Consider the following 19,093-nt stretch of genomic DNA (forward strand, 5'->3'; position numbering starts at 1 on the left):
AAACCCGGAAAGCTGAGCATGGGGGGGGGAGTGGGGGTTATCAAAAAATGGGGTTATCTTTTGTTATGGTGGGTCATCATATGAGGACACTGGGAAGGGGCACTATCACAATTTCTATCCCATAATGCGCATTGAGGGTCTCTCTCCCAGTTCGGCTCCCTGCTGGACACGCACCCCGACCAACCAGGTTTTGCAGGAGTTGCTAGTGCAGTGACAATGAAACAAACCCCTGCTGGCTTTCCACCTGCAAACATAGCCAATTGTGTCTGCAGGCCATGGGGTTGTGGGGGGAAAAATATATGTGAATAATTGCTTTGAAATTACTATGTTGTAAAGAAAAATCAATAAACATATGTTTTTAAAAAAAAAGTGTCTGCAGGACCAAGTGGCCAAAGCAGAGGCACCGCTGCCGGGAATCAAACAATCTTAAAGCTGAGAATTGTTTTAATAACAAAAATCACACCCGTGTGAACTGTAGGCTGCTCAACATCGCTGGCTGGCTGGCTGCTATAGTGCTCAGTGTGAATGGCTGTAGGCTGCTCAACAGTGTGAATGGCTGTAGGCTGCTCAACAGTGTGAATGGCTGTTTAGGCTGCTCAACAGTGTGAATGGCTGTTTAGGCTGCTCAACAGTGTGAATGGCTGTAGGCTGCTCAACAGTGTGAATGGCTGTTTAGGCTGCTCAACAGTGTGAATGGCTGTTTAGGCTGCTCAACAGTGTGAATGGCTGTTTAGGCTGCTCAACAGTGTGAATGGCTGTAGGCTGCTCAACAGTGTGAATGGCTGTAGGCTGCTCAACAGTGTGAATGGCTGTAGGCTGCTCAACAGTGTGAATGGCTGTTTAGGCTGCTCAACAGTGTGAATGGCTGTTTAGGCTGCTCAACAGTGTGAATGGCTGTAGGCTGCTCAACAGTGTGAATGGCTGTAGGCTGCTCAACAGTGTGAATGGCTGTTTAGGCTGCTCAACAGTGTTAATGGCTGTAGGCTGCTCAACAGTGTGAATGGCTGTTTAGGCTGCTCAACAGTGTGAATGGCTGTTTAGGCTGCTCAACAGTGTGAATGGCTGTAGGCTGCTCAACAGTGTGAATGGCTGTTTAGGCTGCTCAACAGTGTGAATGGCTGTTTAGGCTGCTCAACAGTGTGAATGGCTGTTTAGGCTGCTCAACAGTGTGAATGGCTGTTTAGGCTGCTCAACAGTGTGAATGGCTGTTTAGGCTGCTCAACAGTGTGAATGGCTGTAGGCTGCTCAACAGTGTGAATGGCTGTAGGCTGCTCAACAGTGTGAATGGCTGTAGGCTGCTCAACAGTGTGAATGGCTGTTTAGGCTGCTCAACAGTGTGAATGGCTGTAGGCTGCTCAACAGTGTGAATGGCTGTAGGCTGCTCAACAGTGTGAATGGCTGTTTAGGCTGCTCAACAGTGTGAATGGCTGTAGGCTGCTCAACAGTGTGAATGGCTGTAGGCTGCTCAACAGTGTGAATGGCTGTTTAGGCTGCTCAACAGTGTGAATGGCTGTAGGCTGCTCAACAGTGTGAATGGCTGTTTAGGCTGCTCAACAGTGTGAATGGCTGTTTAGGCTGCTCAACAGTGTTAATGGCTGTAGGCTGCTCAACAGTGTGAATGGCTGTAGGCTGCTCAACAGTGTGAATGGCTGTTTAGGCTGCTCAACAGTGTTAATGGCTGTTTAGGCTGCTCAACAGTGTGAATGGCTGTAGGCTGCTCAACAGTGTGAATGGCTGTAGGCTGCTCAACAGTGTGAATGGCTGTAGGCTGCTCAACAGTGTTAATGGCTGTTTAGGCTGCTCAACAGTGTGAATGGCTGTTGGCTGCTCAACAGTGTGAATGGCTGTAGGCTGCTCAACAGTGTGAATGGCTGTAGGCTGCTCAACAGTGTGAATGGCTGTAGGCTGCTCAACAGTGTTAATGGCTGTTTAGGCTGCTCAACAGTGTGAATGGCTGTAGGCTGCTCAACAGTGTGAATGGCTGTTTAGGCTGCTCAACAGTGTGAATGGCTGTAGGCTGCTCAACAGTGTGAATGGCTGTTTAGGCTGCTCAACAGTGTGAATGGCTGTTTAGGCTGCTCAACAGTGTGAATGGCTGTAGGCTGCTCAACAGTGTGAATGGCTGTTTAGGCTGCTCAACAGTGTGAATGGCTGTAGGCTGCTCAACAGTGTGAATGGCTGTAGGCTGCTCAACAGTGTGAATGGCTGTTTAGGCTGCTCAACAGTGTGAATGGCTGTTTAGGCTGCTCAACAGTGTGAATGGCTGTTTAGGCTGCTCAACAGTGTGAATGGCTGTTTAGGCTGCTCAACAGTGTGAATGGCTGTTTAGGCTGCTCAACAGTGTGAATGGCTGTTTAGGCTGCTCAACAGTGTGAATGGCTGTTTAGGCTGCTCAACAGTGTGAATGGCTGTTTAGGCTGCTCAACAGTGTGAATGGCTGTTTAGGCTGCTCAACAGTGTGAATGGCTGTAGGCTGCTCAACAGTGTGAATGGCTGTAGGCTGCTCAACAGTGTGAATGGCTGTTTAGGCTGCTCAACAGTGTGAATGGCTGTAGGCTGCTCAACAGTGTGAATGGCTGTAGGCTGCTCAACAGTGTGAATGGCTGTAGGCTGCTCAACAGTGTGAATGGCTGTAGGCTGCTCAACAGTGTGAATGGCTGTTTAGGCTGCTCAACAGTGTGAATGGCTGTAGGCTGCTCAACAGTGTGAATGGCTGTAGGCTGCTCAACAGTGTGAATGGCTGTTTAGGCTGCTCAACAGTGTTAATGGCTGTTTAGGCTGCTCAACAGTGTGAATGGCTGTTTAGGCTGCTCAACAGTGTGAATGGCTGTAGGCTGCTCAACAGTGTGAATGGCTGTTTAGGCTGCTCAACAGTGTGAATGGCTGTTTAGGCTGCTCAACAGTGTGAATGGCTGTAGGCTGCTCAACAGTGTGAATGGCTGTAGGCTGCTCAACAGTGTGAATGGCTGTAGGCTGCTCAACAGTGTGAATGGCTGTAGGCTGCTCAACAGTGTGAATAGTTTAATACAGCACTTTTAAAGTTGAGGGAAGTGCAATTCTTTATGATGTCTCTAAAAACACAGATCATGACAGATGTCTAGGTGGCACAGTTGGTCACAATGAAGCAAAAGGAACAGAATTGAGTGTACCCTGCTACTTTGTGTAGTATATATTCTAACCACACTGGGGGCTTTCTGGCCCTTATTTACCATCACTGGCCCGCCAACGAACATACAGTAAAACCGCCATATCCTTACGTCAGTCAGTCCCTTAGAATACCTTGTCACCCTGCCAGTGGCAATTACAGCAAGTATATATAATGTGTGTGTCCAATGTCACCTTCATGCTTACATAAGAGGAGTGGGCAACACACACTGAAGGTCTAGCGGAGTGTTTTTTTACTTGGATTAAATCCAAATAAGCGGGACCTATTTCCATCTTGGCAACCAGTGTGTTGGTCGCTCGCTGGCTTGTGTGAGTGCATACTGTGCGCGCGCACACACGCACGCACGCACGCACGCACGCACGCACGCACGCACGCACGCACGCACGCACGCACGCACGCACGCACGCACGCACACGCACACACACACACACACACACACACACACACACACACACACACACACACACACACACACACACACATTTGAGTACTTTTATTTGGATCTACAACAAACAGTAGCATAACAGATCCAAACATTTTTGAGGAGGGTTTCAAACGAAGGCATAACCAGACACTATATGCAGTATGATTAACTCACAGTAATATGAAAAAATTTAATGATTATAGTCTAGCACCAGTCAACAGTATATGAGAATGTAGTAGTCCACTCAAGGATAGACAAAGCATCGCCTCTTCCATATAGAGAGGCTGCCGATCACTGCAGAGACTGAGCAATATTTGGCCAGTCTTTTTGCAGCGATCTTCTGCAGTCCCCCAAGTTGCAATCCACGGAGCACAAGTCTGTGGACATGCCCCAGACTTCCAAACACAAGCACAATGAATTGGCAGTCATAGCCAAGTGACTTGATACACTCTACCAAGGGCTGATATTTCATGAGTTTGGATGTGAAGCAAATGTCCATGTACAGATCAAAAGAACAGCCTATTTCAAAAATAACAACTGATTTACTTGTTTCATTAATAAAAATAATATCTGGAGCATTTGGAATATTACAGAAAATGTCAGTGGAATTGTGTTCAAACCAGTGTGGGTTAACAGTGCTGTGCAAATACATTTTAGATGTTAAATCCTGTACTTCTCTGATGTTGCTAGAAATTAGATCCACCAGCCGGTCATGCCTGGCAATATACAGTCCTCTGTAAAAGCTACAGCCATTGAGGATGTGGGCCATTGTCTCTTTATTGCTTGGGGTTGGATGTGGATGGAGAATGCAGTGTGGTTCATGTTGGGATGGATACCAGGTTGCCAAGTTGTATTTTGTAGGCAGAACTTGTAGGCGGGCCTTGATGGTAAATATGAGAATGTCCTCTCCAATGGTGGTATTTGAGAGGATGGAGTGAGACAGAGAGTGATTTGCAGAGGGTAGATGAGCCAGTTTTCCTTGCAGGCTTAAGCTGGTCCAATGCTGGGCACTCTGAGATCGCTTCATTCTCAATATTGAGGCTCTCGCAGTTTTGACGGACAGCTCCTGTTGCGCGCCGTCATCCAACGCGTAGGTCGCGCGCGCATGGACGAGCGGGTCTGTAATGATGTTATTGAGCGCAACAGCGGAGCCGTCGCGCGCCGCCCACTTCAGCTGTAATCCAGAGCGGTGGCACAAGTCATTTAGGTCCATCCAGTCAGAACGCACACCGAACCCCGGGGTTCTGATGTCCAGTTTTCCATTTTCCTTTATTTTAAATCCGAGAAATTGCGTGTCATTCTCCTCCGCAGGTGGTATTTTGCGTCGCTGCAGGTGCGTGAGGAGAGACTGTCGGGCCATTTCTCTAACAGTTGTGTCATCGCTGTTGAGCATGTTGAGAAGGTGTTGGGTTCTGGTGGCAGTGTAGATCCACTCGATATTCGGGACACCCAGTCCTCCCTCCCCGCGGGGCTGGAAGATGATGTCGCGAGTTGAATGGGTATTTAAACACAGCCACTTCCTCACCAGGCTCACCGTCTTGTTGTTCAACTCTGCCAGAATGTTCTGTGGTATATGGATGTTTGCAAACAGATGTTGAATCTTTACGATTGCCAGTTCTACGATGGCCTGTAGTTTCATCAGGATGGGGAGAGGAGATGTGTCAATAAGGTCGAGTCTGACAGAGTAGTCGTTAGCCTGCTCTTCCCAGTCCCCCGCAACATTGAAGTGATGCCCTAGATATGGGTATGTCTCGTGTCGTGCGTAAACACGGATGGGTTGCTGCTGGATGGTGAAGGAAGGGGGGCGGTCGCTTTTGGCTTTATACCACCTATTCCCGCCGCTGCGCCTTTCATAGAAAGTGGCGCATTTAGTATGTTTTACCTCCAATCTTGACCATTGCATAAATGGCTGTAGGCTGCTCAACAGTGTGAATAGTTTAATACAGCACTTTTAAAGTTGAGGGAAGTGCAATTCTTTATGATGTCTCTAAAAACACAGATCATGACAGATGTCTAGGTGGCACAGTTGGTCACAATGAAGCAAAAGGAACAGAATTGAGTGTACCCTGCTACTTTGTGTAGTATATATTCTAACCACACTGGGGGCTTTCTGGCCCTTATTTACCATCACTGGCCCGCCAACGAACATACAGTAAAACCGCCATATCCTTACGTCAGTCAGTCCCTTAGAATACCTTGTCACCCTGCCAGTGGCAATTACAGCAAGTATATATAATGTGTGTGTCCAATGTCACCTTCATGCTTACATAAGAGGAGTGGGCAACACACACTGAAGGTCTAGCGGAGTGTTTTTTTACTTGGATTAAATCCAAATAAGCGGGACCTATTTCCATCTTGGCAACCAGTGTGTTGGTCGCTCGCTGGCTTGTGTGAGTGCATACTGTGCGCGCGCACACACGCACGCACGCACGCACGCACGCACGCACGCACGCACGCACGCACGCACGCACGCACACACACACACACACACACACACACACACACACACACACACACACACACACACACACACACACACACACACACACACACACACACACACACACACACACACACACACACACACACACACACACACACACACACACACACACACACACACACACACACACACACACACACACACACACACACACACACACACACACACACCTCCTGCTGTGTAGGAAGACTGCTGCTGTATTCAAAATTGCTTAGAAGCTGGCTTGTATAGGCTACTACTTAAGGCAATCACTTCTCTGACCTGTCCCAAAATGTGGAATGCCCTAGACAAGTCGTCTAGCTTGCCAAATAATAAATAAATAAAATAAATAAATTACCCCCCCAATTGTTTTTCTGTAAATATACTTTTACTGCTCCTAATATTGATGATTTCTTTCATTGTAATGTATGTCTTGATGAATTGAATACAAACAAGTCCTCTGGGCTTTTTATATGGTGGTATTTGCAGCAAGGAGACACAGGCTCGGAAAGGTCTCAAGGACGTTCTAAGGGAATCAAGAAATAGAAGGGTTGCTCCGCAGAGCGCATATCTGGCCCAGACTGGTGGCCTTCCCTGGGCTATGCAAGTCGTGGGTTGCAGCCTTCAGGACGCCAAGGCTATAGAAGAGGGTACAGACAGAAATCACTGCGTGTGGAGGCAAACACAACGGGGAGCAGTGAAAATTTGTCCTGTGCTAAAACTGTATATGTATTCATATGTTCCAATGTTCAATGCCCAAAACACAATTAAATCATTAATCAATAATCACAATTATTTGTGTGATAATTAATCATCAACTTAAAGCAGCATTATGTGGGGCACGGTGGCACAGTCAGTAGTGCTGTCACCTCACAGCTAGAAGGTCCTGTGTTCGATTCCCGCTGTGGGCGCTGGGAGCGTGTTCCCTCCTCGATGCGGGGTTGGCGAAAGGGCCTTTCTGTGTGGAGTTTGCATGTTCTCCCCGTGTCCCCGTGTTTAGGTACCCTCACAAAAAACATGCAGTAATCCTGGTCTCTAAACTACCTCCCCCTGGCCAGCCGGGGCGCCTGATGGAGGGGAAAGGAACTGGTCGGAATAACGTGTCCCCGTTGTCAGGTGAAAAGAAGCAGCTTGGACTCCTCATGCATAGAAGGAAGCATGAGGTCAGTTCGCTGCCCCCCCAGGTTGGCAGAGGAAGTGTAGTGCCCAGGATTACATTAGATAATTGACACTGGGTGAAAAAATGGGTTGCGACTTGTTTTTAATGAATAAAATGTAATTTCGTCCAATCTGTATGGTAGAGTAGTTTAATACAATTATAACATCCACAGTTAGGGGGGGGGGGGGGGGGTTGTATTTAGTCTCCCTGCTCTTCTATTGAGACATTAGTCAAAGGTAATGTCTCACCTAGACACAGGATCGGACACGAATTTTTACCTGATGGTCAAGATTCAATGTATATAAAATAAAAAAACTGCACGTGGGTTCAAATCCGGGGTAGAAGAGGAAAGTTACATAGTGCTGTTTTAAATGTTGTAATCGTGACAGCCCTACAGGGAGGCGAACCAGGGACTTCCTGATTCCTAGACAGACTCTCTAGTACACCCATTCAGCTATGGCTGCAGTAATGACCTAGAAACAAGTACCAGCTGAGTTAGTCAGCTGACAATAGTCACGTCTTTTACACACAAACACACACGCAAGCACGCACACGCACACAATGAAAGTTGTTGGCTTCAATAGCTTGCAGCAAATGTTAGCTTAAATAACCATTAATGCAGTAAAATTTGGATTATTTGTATTAATTTATTTACATTGGTGATGAGGCCGCTATGTCAAAGGTGTGCGGTTAACTGAAAATAATATGACCAGTCTCTGACCAATCACAACAAAGTATTCTCTGTGGCCATGGTAAGTAAGGGATCATGTACAGTGAGCTAGGCACTCATGCCTCCATAGCAACATAACAGGACAGGACAGCGGTCTGTTGTTCAGATCGAGATAAACAGAATGCAGAATACCTTGATTGACCAATCAGAGTCAAGGATTCAGCACTAATCACGCAGTCACTGCTCAACAGCAGGGCAAAGACTCCAGGACACAGAAGAAGACGCAGCAACACACAGATGAAGCTGAAGACGAGATGCATTGAGAGAGAGAGACTCACTGTTTGGTCCCTCTGGTTGTTGGCGAGCTGTGCCAGCCTAGGGCTTTGCTTGGACCTCCTGGCTCTGCGGCCGGGGTTGGGGGCACTCTGGGATCCCTGTGAGGCCGATGTCCTCTCGTCCTCCCCGCCGATGGCACTCAGGCTAACTCTGCCACTCGCCGGAATGTTCTCCTTGTTGATGTGTAACCTTAGGGACACAGCCCTGCTTTCAGAGTGGGAAAGAAGAAAGGAAACGAGGAGATCAGATATGCTCTTTTCGACTCTCTCTTTCTATCTCTCTCTCTCTCTCTCTCTCTCTCGATTTCCTCTCTCTTACACTTTTTTCCCCTCTGTTGACATGGCATCAGATGAAACGCCCAAGGGGTATCATAATAGCAAGGTCATCCAGATAACTCATTTACTTATACTCTACCTTCTCACTGTTTAGCTTTGACACTAATCTATTTACGGTGAATACCCTGCTTGTATTGATGTTTGGCTTTCTGGACTAATGTAGCTCCTGTAATCCATGCTGTCACTGTCCTTCCAGGCTCCACAAGCTAGTACTCTATCAACAAGGATTAGCTTGGTGCTGCTAAGTATGACGCCAGTTGTTGTGGTTCTATTATGCCTCAGTGGACAGGACCTGTAGGGAGAAACATACCAAAACCCAGGCAGAAGTGGAGGATGATTAATCAACGCTTTCTCCCTGTTTTTTGTTACTAGCGTGCGTATATAACTCAATGCTCTGTGTCATATTCTTTGTTAATCTTTATTTCAATATCTTTATTTCAATGTTTATTTCAATATCTATTTCTTATTCTTTGATCGTTTCTTTTATAGTACAATACCATGAAACAGATCCTAGTGAGAAGCGAGAGCAAGTCTAGTTTTAATGGCTTACTAATTAAATGTGATGATGACAGCCTAAGACTAGCAGCTATATGGTGTTCTGGTATATCTATGGGACACTGAACAGAACCTGGCACAACCTCTCCATACCTGCTCCTGTCACAGAGCCTGGAGCCTTCCTACTGTCCATACCTGCTCCTGTCACAGAGCCTGGAGCCTTCCTCCTGCTGCTCTCTCTGCTGTCGACGTCTCTGACGTGCTGTGGGCGTGGGTGTCGCCCCTGGAGACGTGGCACGCGGGGACGCCAGGCGGCACTCTGAACCCTGACCCCCCGAAATGTTCGCCGCAAACAGGTGCTGCTCCACGGTGGCTCGTATTGTCCTGCCCAGGACGCTTAACGAACAGGGGAACAAGCACAAGGGCATGCCGTATTAACTGTAGAACGCACAGCAGGATGTACTGTAATGTAATAAACTGCACGGAACAGAACATTGGCAACTAAATATTATATCACATAACTGAGTTCTGTGTTACAATGGCAATTTGAGGGCAATCCACTTACTGTGTCACATCTGGTCCGCAGTGGACAGGCGAGAGATGATTACTGGACAAGGAGACAGAGTGACAGAGAGGATGGAGAGAGGAGAATGAGATGAAGAGGGGGAGGAGGGCAGAGGGGCAGAGGAAGAACAGAGAGGGGATGAGAGAGATGACAGAGGTTTAAGAAGAACAAATGGCAAGAAAGAGCCAGCATGAAATAGAGGTTGAGAGAGAGAGAGAGAGAGAGAGAGAGAGAGAGAGAGAGAGAGAGAGAGAGAGAGAGAGAGAGAGAGAGAGAAAGAGAGAGAGAGAGAGAACGAAAGGGGTAAGTCATGTTAATACTGCAAAAACAGGTGGTCACAAGCAACACTTAAAACCCCAGACTGCAGCTGACCTGAGCTGATCACAATGGTTGGAGTGTGTGTCACAGTGTGTGTGTGTGTGTGTGTGTGTGTGTGTGTGTGTGTGTGTGTGTGTGTGTGTGTGTGTGTGTGTGTGTGTGTGTGTGTGTGTGTGTGTGTGTGTGTGTGTGTGTGTGTGTGTGTGTGAGAGAGAGTGCATGCATACTTCAGCAATATTAACACCACGCACAGGTCCTCTGAGAGCACTGCGCTGCTGGCTTCCATGGCTACCAGTAAGTCTCTCCCTTTCTCCCTCAGAAACAGACAGACATGCGCATAATGTGTGTGTGTGTGTGTGTGTGTGTGTGTGTGTGTGTGCGCGTACTCCGCGTAGTAGGACATACCCACGGACTGGCAGGGTTTCAACAATTCGGGATGCCCAAAATCGCTGTAACATTATACCCATACAGTACTGAGTGACATATTGTATCATGAAGACAATCATATGCCATATGATTGTGTGTGTGTGTGTGTGTGTGTGTGTGTGTGTGCGTAAATGCTACATCTGTAATGGTCACTAAAATGACAGCTTGTTTCCACACTTCATCGGTGAGGTAAATAATAACTGTGCAGCAGTTACGGCGATTCTGTCTTGCTCAAGGGCACTTCAACAGCATTGTGGGCACCATAGATGCAACCTTCCTGATGTCACCACGTAACACTTTGGTTAACGCCAACGCTCACAGTCATACCCTCTACCTCCATGCGTCCCGGTACATGACAAACCGTGCCAGCTTGTTCAAGTGACTGTAGCAGCATCAACATGTACGTACGGTGATGATCTTAAAATGCTTCCATAAACAGTGGTGTTGACAGTAACAGCACAGCTTGCAGGAGGCCATGGCCAGTGTAAAGATATGAGGGAGAGATAGCGATGCAATGATGGCACCGTATTAAGGTGACTTTATAAGTGTTGCTACGGATGTGAGTGTGTGTGTGTGTGTGTGTGTGTGTGTGTGTGTGTGTGTGTGTGTGTGTGTACCAAAGTTATACGCAACAATGATGTGTTATCTCATAATCAAGTGATGGATGACATGACACTCACTGATACAGTGTCTAAATCATAAACAGGTGCTGTAAATGCCTAGTGACCTTTTGTTGTTCAGAGTTGATGGCCCAATCTAAAAAAAGAAATCATGCCCAAAGGCACAGCTCTGCAAAACATTAACTCCATACTTCCAAAAATACATATGGCATCATAATCTTACAGGTTAAAACAACAGAAAAGTGTGTTAACCCAGCCACTGCCAATAAGCCATTAGAAACCATAACCCTCAAGAAATGTCAAGGGGTAAGAATCATTAACACCTCTTGGATGCCGTAAAACCAATTGACAGGACATTCTAAGCTAGAACAACCTTCCTCCAGGCTATAGGAAGCCTGGCATTGATTCCCTACGTAACTGCAGGCTGCCTCCCCACAAACACTATGCACCAGGGGAAGAAGGTTGTAAGTCGAGTCTTTGGCAACGCATCAAGCAGTCTAGACACATCAACCTTGAGTCCAGCTCAACATTGACCTGCAGAGATCGTCTGGTACTGTATCTGTGATTCTTTGCAATGCGCGTCATGGAGCAGCGGTTCAGCATTGTAAACAATTAACTTTTTTTAGGTCCGGCAATGTGTGAATCAATTGAAGAGCATAACTTTACAAAGAAACTCTCAAAGAAATGTAATGCTCCTAATAACAACATTGTAGGATAAGATCCTAAAAGGAGTTCATCATGATACAAAAATGATATAATTAGCTAAAATACAGATGATTTGACAACACATTTATAAAGTGTGATGATGTCAGACATAATTATACTTAATTGATCCACTGCTATTTTAATTATGCCCACAAATAACACAATCAGTCAACTATACTTGGTTATTACCGGTAATAAGACCTGAGGCTGGTTCTACAAATGCCTTTTAAAGTTCTCACACTTTTTTTAAAATTTTTTATAAAAAAAAATTTGCAACCCAGTTTTTTCACCCAGTGCCAATTATCTAATGTAATCCTGGGCGCTACACTTCCTCTGCCAACCTGGGGGGCAGAGGACTGACTTCATGCCTCCTTCTATGCATGAGGACGGAGTCCAAGCTGCTTCTTTTCACCTGACAGAGGAGAATTTCCCTGGCCGGACGTAGCGTGTGGAAGGAACACGTTATTCCGACCAGTTCTTTTCCCCTCCATCAGGCGCCCCGGCTGGCCAGGGGGAGGTAGTTTTAGAGTCCAGGATTACTGCATGTTTTTGTGAGGGTACCTACCCTAGGGGACACAGGGAGAACATGCAAACTCCACACAGAAAGGCCCTTTCGCCAACCCCGCCTCGGGTATGGGCACTGATGACGCGGAGGAGGGAACACGCTCCCAGCGCCCCAATTTTGTAAAATTATTTCATCAAGTTATTTAATACCACTAGCAGCAGTGACATTACTGGCTCATGATATCACAGTTACTTGGAGACGTACAACCTGGAGATGTGTGAGATGCGTGTGTAAGTTCTTTGGTATGAGACTGGCTTGTGACTGTGGGTAATGTTGGTTGGTGCCCCATGTGAGTCAGGAAGGAACTGATGAAAGTGAGCTAATGGCTAAAAGAGATCATAGGAGCACTACAGCAGAAACAATAACTCTGCTGGTAATCTTATTTTGGGGTTACTGGGGTAGGCTTGTTACCGGAAGGTCTGTGGTTCAAATTTCATTGGGAAAGTCTGAAACTCTGAATGTCTTCATGAAAGTGATTAAATAGCTGTGTGAAGCATGGCACTGCTCATTATCCATCACCTAGCCAGACCAGACACAATGTAGGACTACATTATACATTTATTTTACATTATGTGATTCCATCATTTTTTCAGCTTGAGATTTGTTTATTATTATTATTTTTGAGACATGGAACATTATCACAATTTAATCATTTGCATCAGATCCATAACGCTGCCGTTGATTATTCCTGACTCAAACTCAATCAACTGAATAATCGATGTTAAATCACACTTACAATAATATATAATATAATAATGTACTTACTTAATAACTATACTTAAATTATAATACTGTAGTGTGTGCGTGTGTGTGTGTGAGAGAGAGATAAAGAGAGAGAGGGGGAGACGGAGAGAGAGAGATGGTGGGGGATGGTAATTCTGTGGTCATTATGAGTCATACCCCCCCCCCCCCCCCCCCCCCCCCCCCCCACACACACACACACACACACACACACACACACACACACACACACACACACCACACACACACACACACACACACACACACACACACACACACACACACACACACACACACACACACACACACACACACACACACACACACACACACACACACACACACACACACACACACACACACACACACACAAAGTGGCGATCACTGGGGAGCAGTGGGGACCTGGCTTATAAAACTGTAGCCATGGTGACAGGCTACGAGCCTATGAGTTACCTGTGCAGGTTACCAGACAGTGAATCGGCATGTATGCTGTAGGCCATGTAACACATTTCACAGGTTCTGGATGTGTTTCCATACGCTACGCCTCGGTTTCAGATGAGGTCCTCAGAACCTAATTTGGACCCTGCTCAGGAGGTGGTAAAAAGTTCTGGGAAGCTAGAACTCAGAACGTATCATTCAAATATTTTCTAAAACCACAAGCTTACAATCTAAATGCCTACAACTAAATAAATCATATCACTGATCATTTACCTCACATTATAACCTCACCTAATTATGCTACAGCAATTGTTTTTTTTAGAGAGAAGTCCATTATAGACTCTGATCTTTGTTGAGCGAGTGGTTAACATCCACACCAAGAATGATAATTATAATGACTGAACATCCACACTGATGGCGATGAGCGATAACATTCTGTAAACTATGGTGCCAAGCACGCGTTGCATGCTACAGCTGTGCTTCTGTTACCGATGTGCATTGTGCAGAGACAGAAGGGCATGGGTTGATGACATTTGTGACCAGGTCTAGCAAAATGGTCCTCATCTCGCCTATAATGAAAAGGCAGAAAATCTAAAATAAACTTTGTTTTTTTTGTGATTTTCTTGTTTTTTTTTTCATATTAACACAGCTTGAATGTTGAAGAAGGTTTTCATTCCAACAGATTATTGATTTGGGCAAATTAAATGTATACATTTATAAGTCAAAGTAGGCTAGCCAGCTCTAGGTGTTGAAATGTTGTGTTGTGTGAACAACAAGGGGATTTTCTCAGCTTTGGGTAAAACGGCACAATCATTTTAAATTGGTCATATCTCCTTCAAATATTTTCCAATGTCATTGAATGATACATCATATGAAAGCTTACATTCTGAACTTTAATAATCTGTAAAAAACTGAAAAATTACTCTGGTCGAGATGAGGGCCTATTTGCCAGACCCGGTCACATTTTTCAAAGACGAGTTACAGTAGCATAATCCAACACCGTTACAACTTGATGTCTAATGTATTCATACTTTCATATGAGTCTACATCCATTTGATGGTATCATGCCGATCATCAACTAAGGACCAAACAAAATGATGAGCCATGTTGAATTTGAGTGCTGTGTTGAACATAATGTGTAAAACCTGACGCCCTGTAAATTCGGAAAGATTTTGATTGGCTCAGTGTTTCTATCACTCATCAAATCTGTCTGAAAGTGATCCCAATGATATAGTTTGCCAGACTATACCGTACACTCATGTGTGCTCAAGCATGTGTGTGTGTACTGTGTGTATGTGTGTGTGAACTGTATACGCGCAAGTTTTGCCAGAGTGTGCCTTTTCGTCCGTTTTATGAAAAAATAAGTCAAGACTGCATTGAGAAATCTCTCCACAGCAACCACAGAGAGGGAGAAAAACAACAACAACAATGCAATGCATGCAAAGCAAACTAATGCGTCTCATCCTGAGGTGATCCAGCTCTAATTCACAGTAAGACATTAACCCTGACCGTATAAATACTATTTCTCAACATGCAAACGGGGAAAGCTAAAACATTACTCTGTCATTCTCTAGTAAGTTAGTGTAAAAGTATAACAGCATTGTTTTAAGTGTGCTTGCATGGGTGTGTGTGTGAGAGAGAGAGAGAGAGAGAGAGAGAGAGAGAGAGAGAGAGAGAGAGAGAGAGAGAGAGAGAGAGAGATCATGCAATACCTACTGTAAAGATTTACTATTAAAAACACAGAAAGTTAAATCAACACTGACAAATTTACTGACCCGAATCCATTACCAAACCTTGAGTTTAAGCTGATTTCATAGTAAATGATGGTGCATAAGGTTAGAGGTGGCTGCTGGGTGAGTCTCAGGTGTCCAAAACAAAGGATTTGAGTTTCAAGTCAGTGTGAATCAGATTCCATTGAAAGCTTTATATTAGTTGTATGTGTAAACACACGTTGAGTTTATAAAATGTAGGGGCTTTATTCCACAGGGGCTTTTTTAACCTACCCTGTATCGTATAGGCTCCATATAGGCTCTAATGCTCGCTGACAGCGAGTTCTGGTTTTGTATTGCTTCCCGAGTGAACCATTGCTGCACATCACTACCCGGACTCTCTCCCCTTTTCCTGTCAATCTACACTGTTCTATCGAAATAAAATACAACTCACGGAAAATTGCTCAGACTGTGCACAACAGTGAGGTCATACAATTCTTGTCATTTTAGTGCTATAATATGATGCACTGGCTGAGCACCTTTGAGTCTAGTCACACGGGTGACAAAATTATGCTGAAATTTGATAGCCTAATCAAAGAGCCATACATAGCAAGAGAGAAAGATTAGGTGCTTATTTCATGACTGCCATGAAATGCTACCATGAGATGGCACCATGACATGAGGCTGCTCATAGCGCTACTGCTATCTTTGACTTAACTTGCCAATCTGCCAAAGTACTCTGCCATTAACTGTATTTATTTCCACTGTAATTATATATAGCTTAGCTATATTACATACACCCCAACCAGAATACATCTAAAAATATATTGGGGAATTGTCACACATATATATATTGTCACACATACATACATACATACATACATACATACATAGATACATACATACATACATACATACATACATACATACATACATACATACATACATACACACATACATACATACATACATACATACATACATATATATATATATATATCCGGTCCAGGCACCTTGGCTGGTAATCCAGTCTGGCAGTGTGCCGCGGGTTCGACTCCCGATCCCGACGGCCTTTACTGCATGTCACCCCCCATGCACACTTGTGTATTAGAGAAAGTTCCATTATGTACCAAAACATTCTCACTGTGTCCTTACAACAGTAAATAAAATAGTCAAACCAAATCCAGATATATAACATTAACTACTGGATAACAATGCAGACAGTCTCTGTCTGCATTGTACAACCAGAGGATATTAGATTTTAACAGGAAGTTTTCATGTCCTGACCACGTGCTGTGGTGTGCAAACAGCACCGCCACAATAACAAAATAGTAATGCAATCTGTTGCGTGTGTCCACTCCCTCCTCTATAACTGAAGCTTCTGTTGTTTTACACGCTAATGTAACCCCCTTCTCTCACACACACACACATGCGCGCACACACTCCCCTTTATTACCAACGACTCCAAAAACAACATGCTGTCTCACGGTTGTCCTGTTGCATACACTACTCTGTACGTAACAGCATGGTCTTACCTCACGTAGAATGGAGATATTGGTCTCTCCCTCTCATCTTGGGATCTGGGAAAACAAAAGAGAATTAATTAAGGAGTGCAATAGAATGTATTTACAGATGACTAAAACCTGATAAGTGCCCCCACCTCTCCTTCCTGGACACTACAGTGTTATTGGGAGAGAGTAGGCTGAACACGGCCATAAAGACTGCCTTTTGTGTGCACAACAATACCCAACATGGTGCTAGCAGAGCTACACATCAGCTGCTTTTGTTCAGCTTGTCTCTGGTAATTATTATATGAACTATGGAGAAGTGCGGAGCACCGCCGCTGAGGCTCTATGAATGTAGCTAGGCTAGTGGCCTACCACTGGTCAAGTGCCAACACCGCATTATGAACTAACAATTTTGATAAAGGAACATGAAAATTGATGCTGCTTACATTTGCATATCCTCCAAATGTAATGGAAAATGTGACATGTCCTCTGACATAACTGTTTCTTGGATTAATAAATAAATAGGAGGTGAACAGGTGGGATGTTCAACTGCTGTTGTGTTTAATTAATGACCTGTTCAATGATCGACAGTCATAGTGCTAGCTAAGCTATTGAATGCTTGGTGACTGTTTACTTGACACAGATATTTCACTTCATGATGTGTGTAAAAATGGAGCAAATTCCATCTGTACGCTGCTTGTATTTTCGTACGTGAAATTAGCACTGAGGATTTCACAGTCCATTAGCCCTGGGAAATAAACACGCACAAACAATCACTAACACTAATCATGTGTTTTTAATTCTCAAGACTAAACAATGGGCACTCTCTAGCACACAGGAGAAGAATGAGGTGTTATTGAGGGGGACTGCCCAGTAAATATTTGGCACGGTGGCGTTTTGTGGTACGTGACGATCCGCTGTGTGGTTTACGGTAAGAGGGGGGCTGGACGTGTCAGCGGAAAGGTGGGTAGGAGGGGAAAAAACACGGCACTTTAGCCAGTCAGCAGGACACAGTCACACGTCCAAAACAAAGGATTTGAGTTTCAAGTCAGTCAGGAATCAAAATGGACCAAAGTTCACTCACCTTCCAAAGACTTCTCACATGACACTATCTAGAAAAAAACGTGTGCTTGTGCGTATGTATACGTGCGGGTGTTCTCTCTAGTGCAATGTTTTTCACACGTACAAAATCACCTTATGATACAAGCTGCATTTGAAACTTAATACATGAAATTTGTAAATACCTAGTGGGAACTTGGCTGCAAATATATTTCTTTCCTTCCCAGCCCGCCCGCCCGCCCGCCCGCCCGCCCGCCCGCCCGCCCGCCCGCCCGCCCACACACACACACACACACACACACACACACACACACACACACACACACACACACACACACACACACACACACACACACACACACACACACACACACACACACACACACACACACACACACACACACACACACACACACACACACACACACACACACACAAATGCTCTTAGCTGGTGTTATAGTCTGGCAAGCTTATTAAAATAATGTGTGCCGTCACTGACGTCGTGAATTGCAAAAGCGGATATCCTGCTTACCCACTACCTTACTGAAGGGGATAAAGAAGGGGAACTTGGAATAGCCCTTATCCTCCCAGAGGAGACGGAAAACTACCGACAGAACAGTAGAAAGAGGCCATTTTCTTTTCTATGAGTTTCTATGAATGAATGATGCATCATGCTGAATGAAACAGAATGAATCAACAATCAATCCATGATTCAATGAATCAATCAATCAATCAATTACAAATACGGGACCTAGACCAATATCCTTGTAGTTAGAATGTCCCCCCTGAGTTTGGGAGGTCTGGAGGTTCAATCGCCAGCCTCCCTGCTTGGCACTCACTAAAAACAATGTTAGTGGCTGTTAAATCCTCCATGACAGAGACTCTGGGGATGTCCTCTCTCCCCCCAAAAATATCAGCTTTTATAAGGATGATCATCTGGGCATTCTTGGCATTCCTTGGGGCATAGGGTCAGCCTGTGCCATACCTAAAGCACTTGGCTGATAATCCTGCTTGAGCCATTCTCTACTATACATTGCCTGAAGTGTACATTCCATCAAATAAATGGGTGTTAAAGGAGCACAATAGCATCATGGTTCAGGGCTTAGTCTGAGCCAACCAGGGCTGTAGAAGACCTTCTGAGGAAACTATTACTATAGAAATGCCTTCAGTACTCGTTAACGTATGTGTTGTGTTGTTTTGTCTAGTCAATAGAAAACATGATAGGACTTTTTATTAAGGTTGGGTCTATAATGAGTTATAACTGTATAATCACATTTATAATGCACTTATAAGACATAACTCTTATAAATGTTTATAATTATGCTTAACTTATAACAATATTTATGAAGTATAAAAAATCGTATTATAATTG

The 19,093-nt window shown here is 44.8% G+C and overlaps 1 protein-coding gene across 1 annotated transcript in view; it reads right to left on the reverse strand.

Annotated features, from left to right (window-relative positions):
* fam13a (family with sequence similarity 13 member A) overlaps positions 1-19,093 on the reverse strand; it is a 95,032-nt gene that overhangs the window by 34,646 nt on the left and 41,293 nt on the right. Inside the window, exons 9-12 of the mRNA XM_079499397.1 lie at positions 16,690-16,734; positions 9,633-9,674; positions 9,263-9,463; positions 8,240-8,444 (exon numbers count right to left, since the gene is read on the reverse strand). Of these exons, the coding sequence (XP_079355523.1) occupies positions 8,240-8,444; positions 9,263-9,463; positions 9,633-9,674; positions 16,690-16,734 (493 nt within the window). The remainder of the gene's footprint in view (positions 1-8,239; positions 8,445-9,262; positions 9,464-9,632; positions 9,675-16,689; positions 16,735-19,093) is intronic.

This window comes from Electrona antarctica, assembly GCF_951216825.1.
Source record: "Electrona antarctica genome assembly, chromosome: 4".
In the NCBI taxonomy this organism is placed as follows: domain Eukaryota; kingdom Metazoa; phylum Chordata; class Actinopteri; order Myctophiformes; family Myctophidae; genus Electrona; species Electrona antarctica.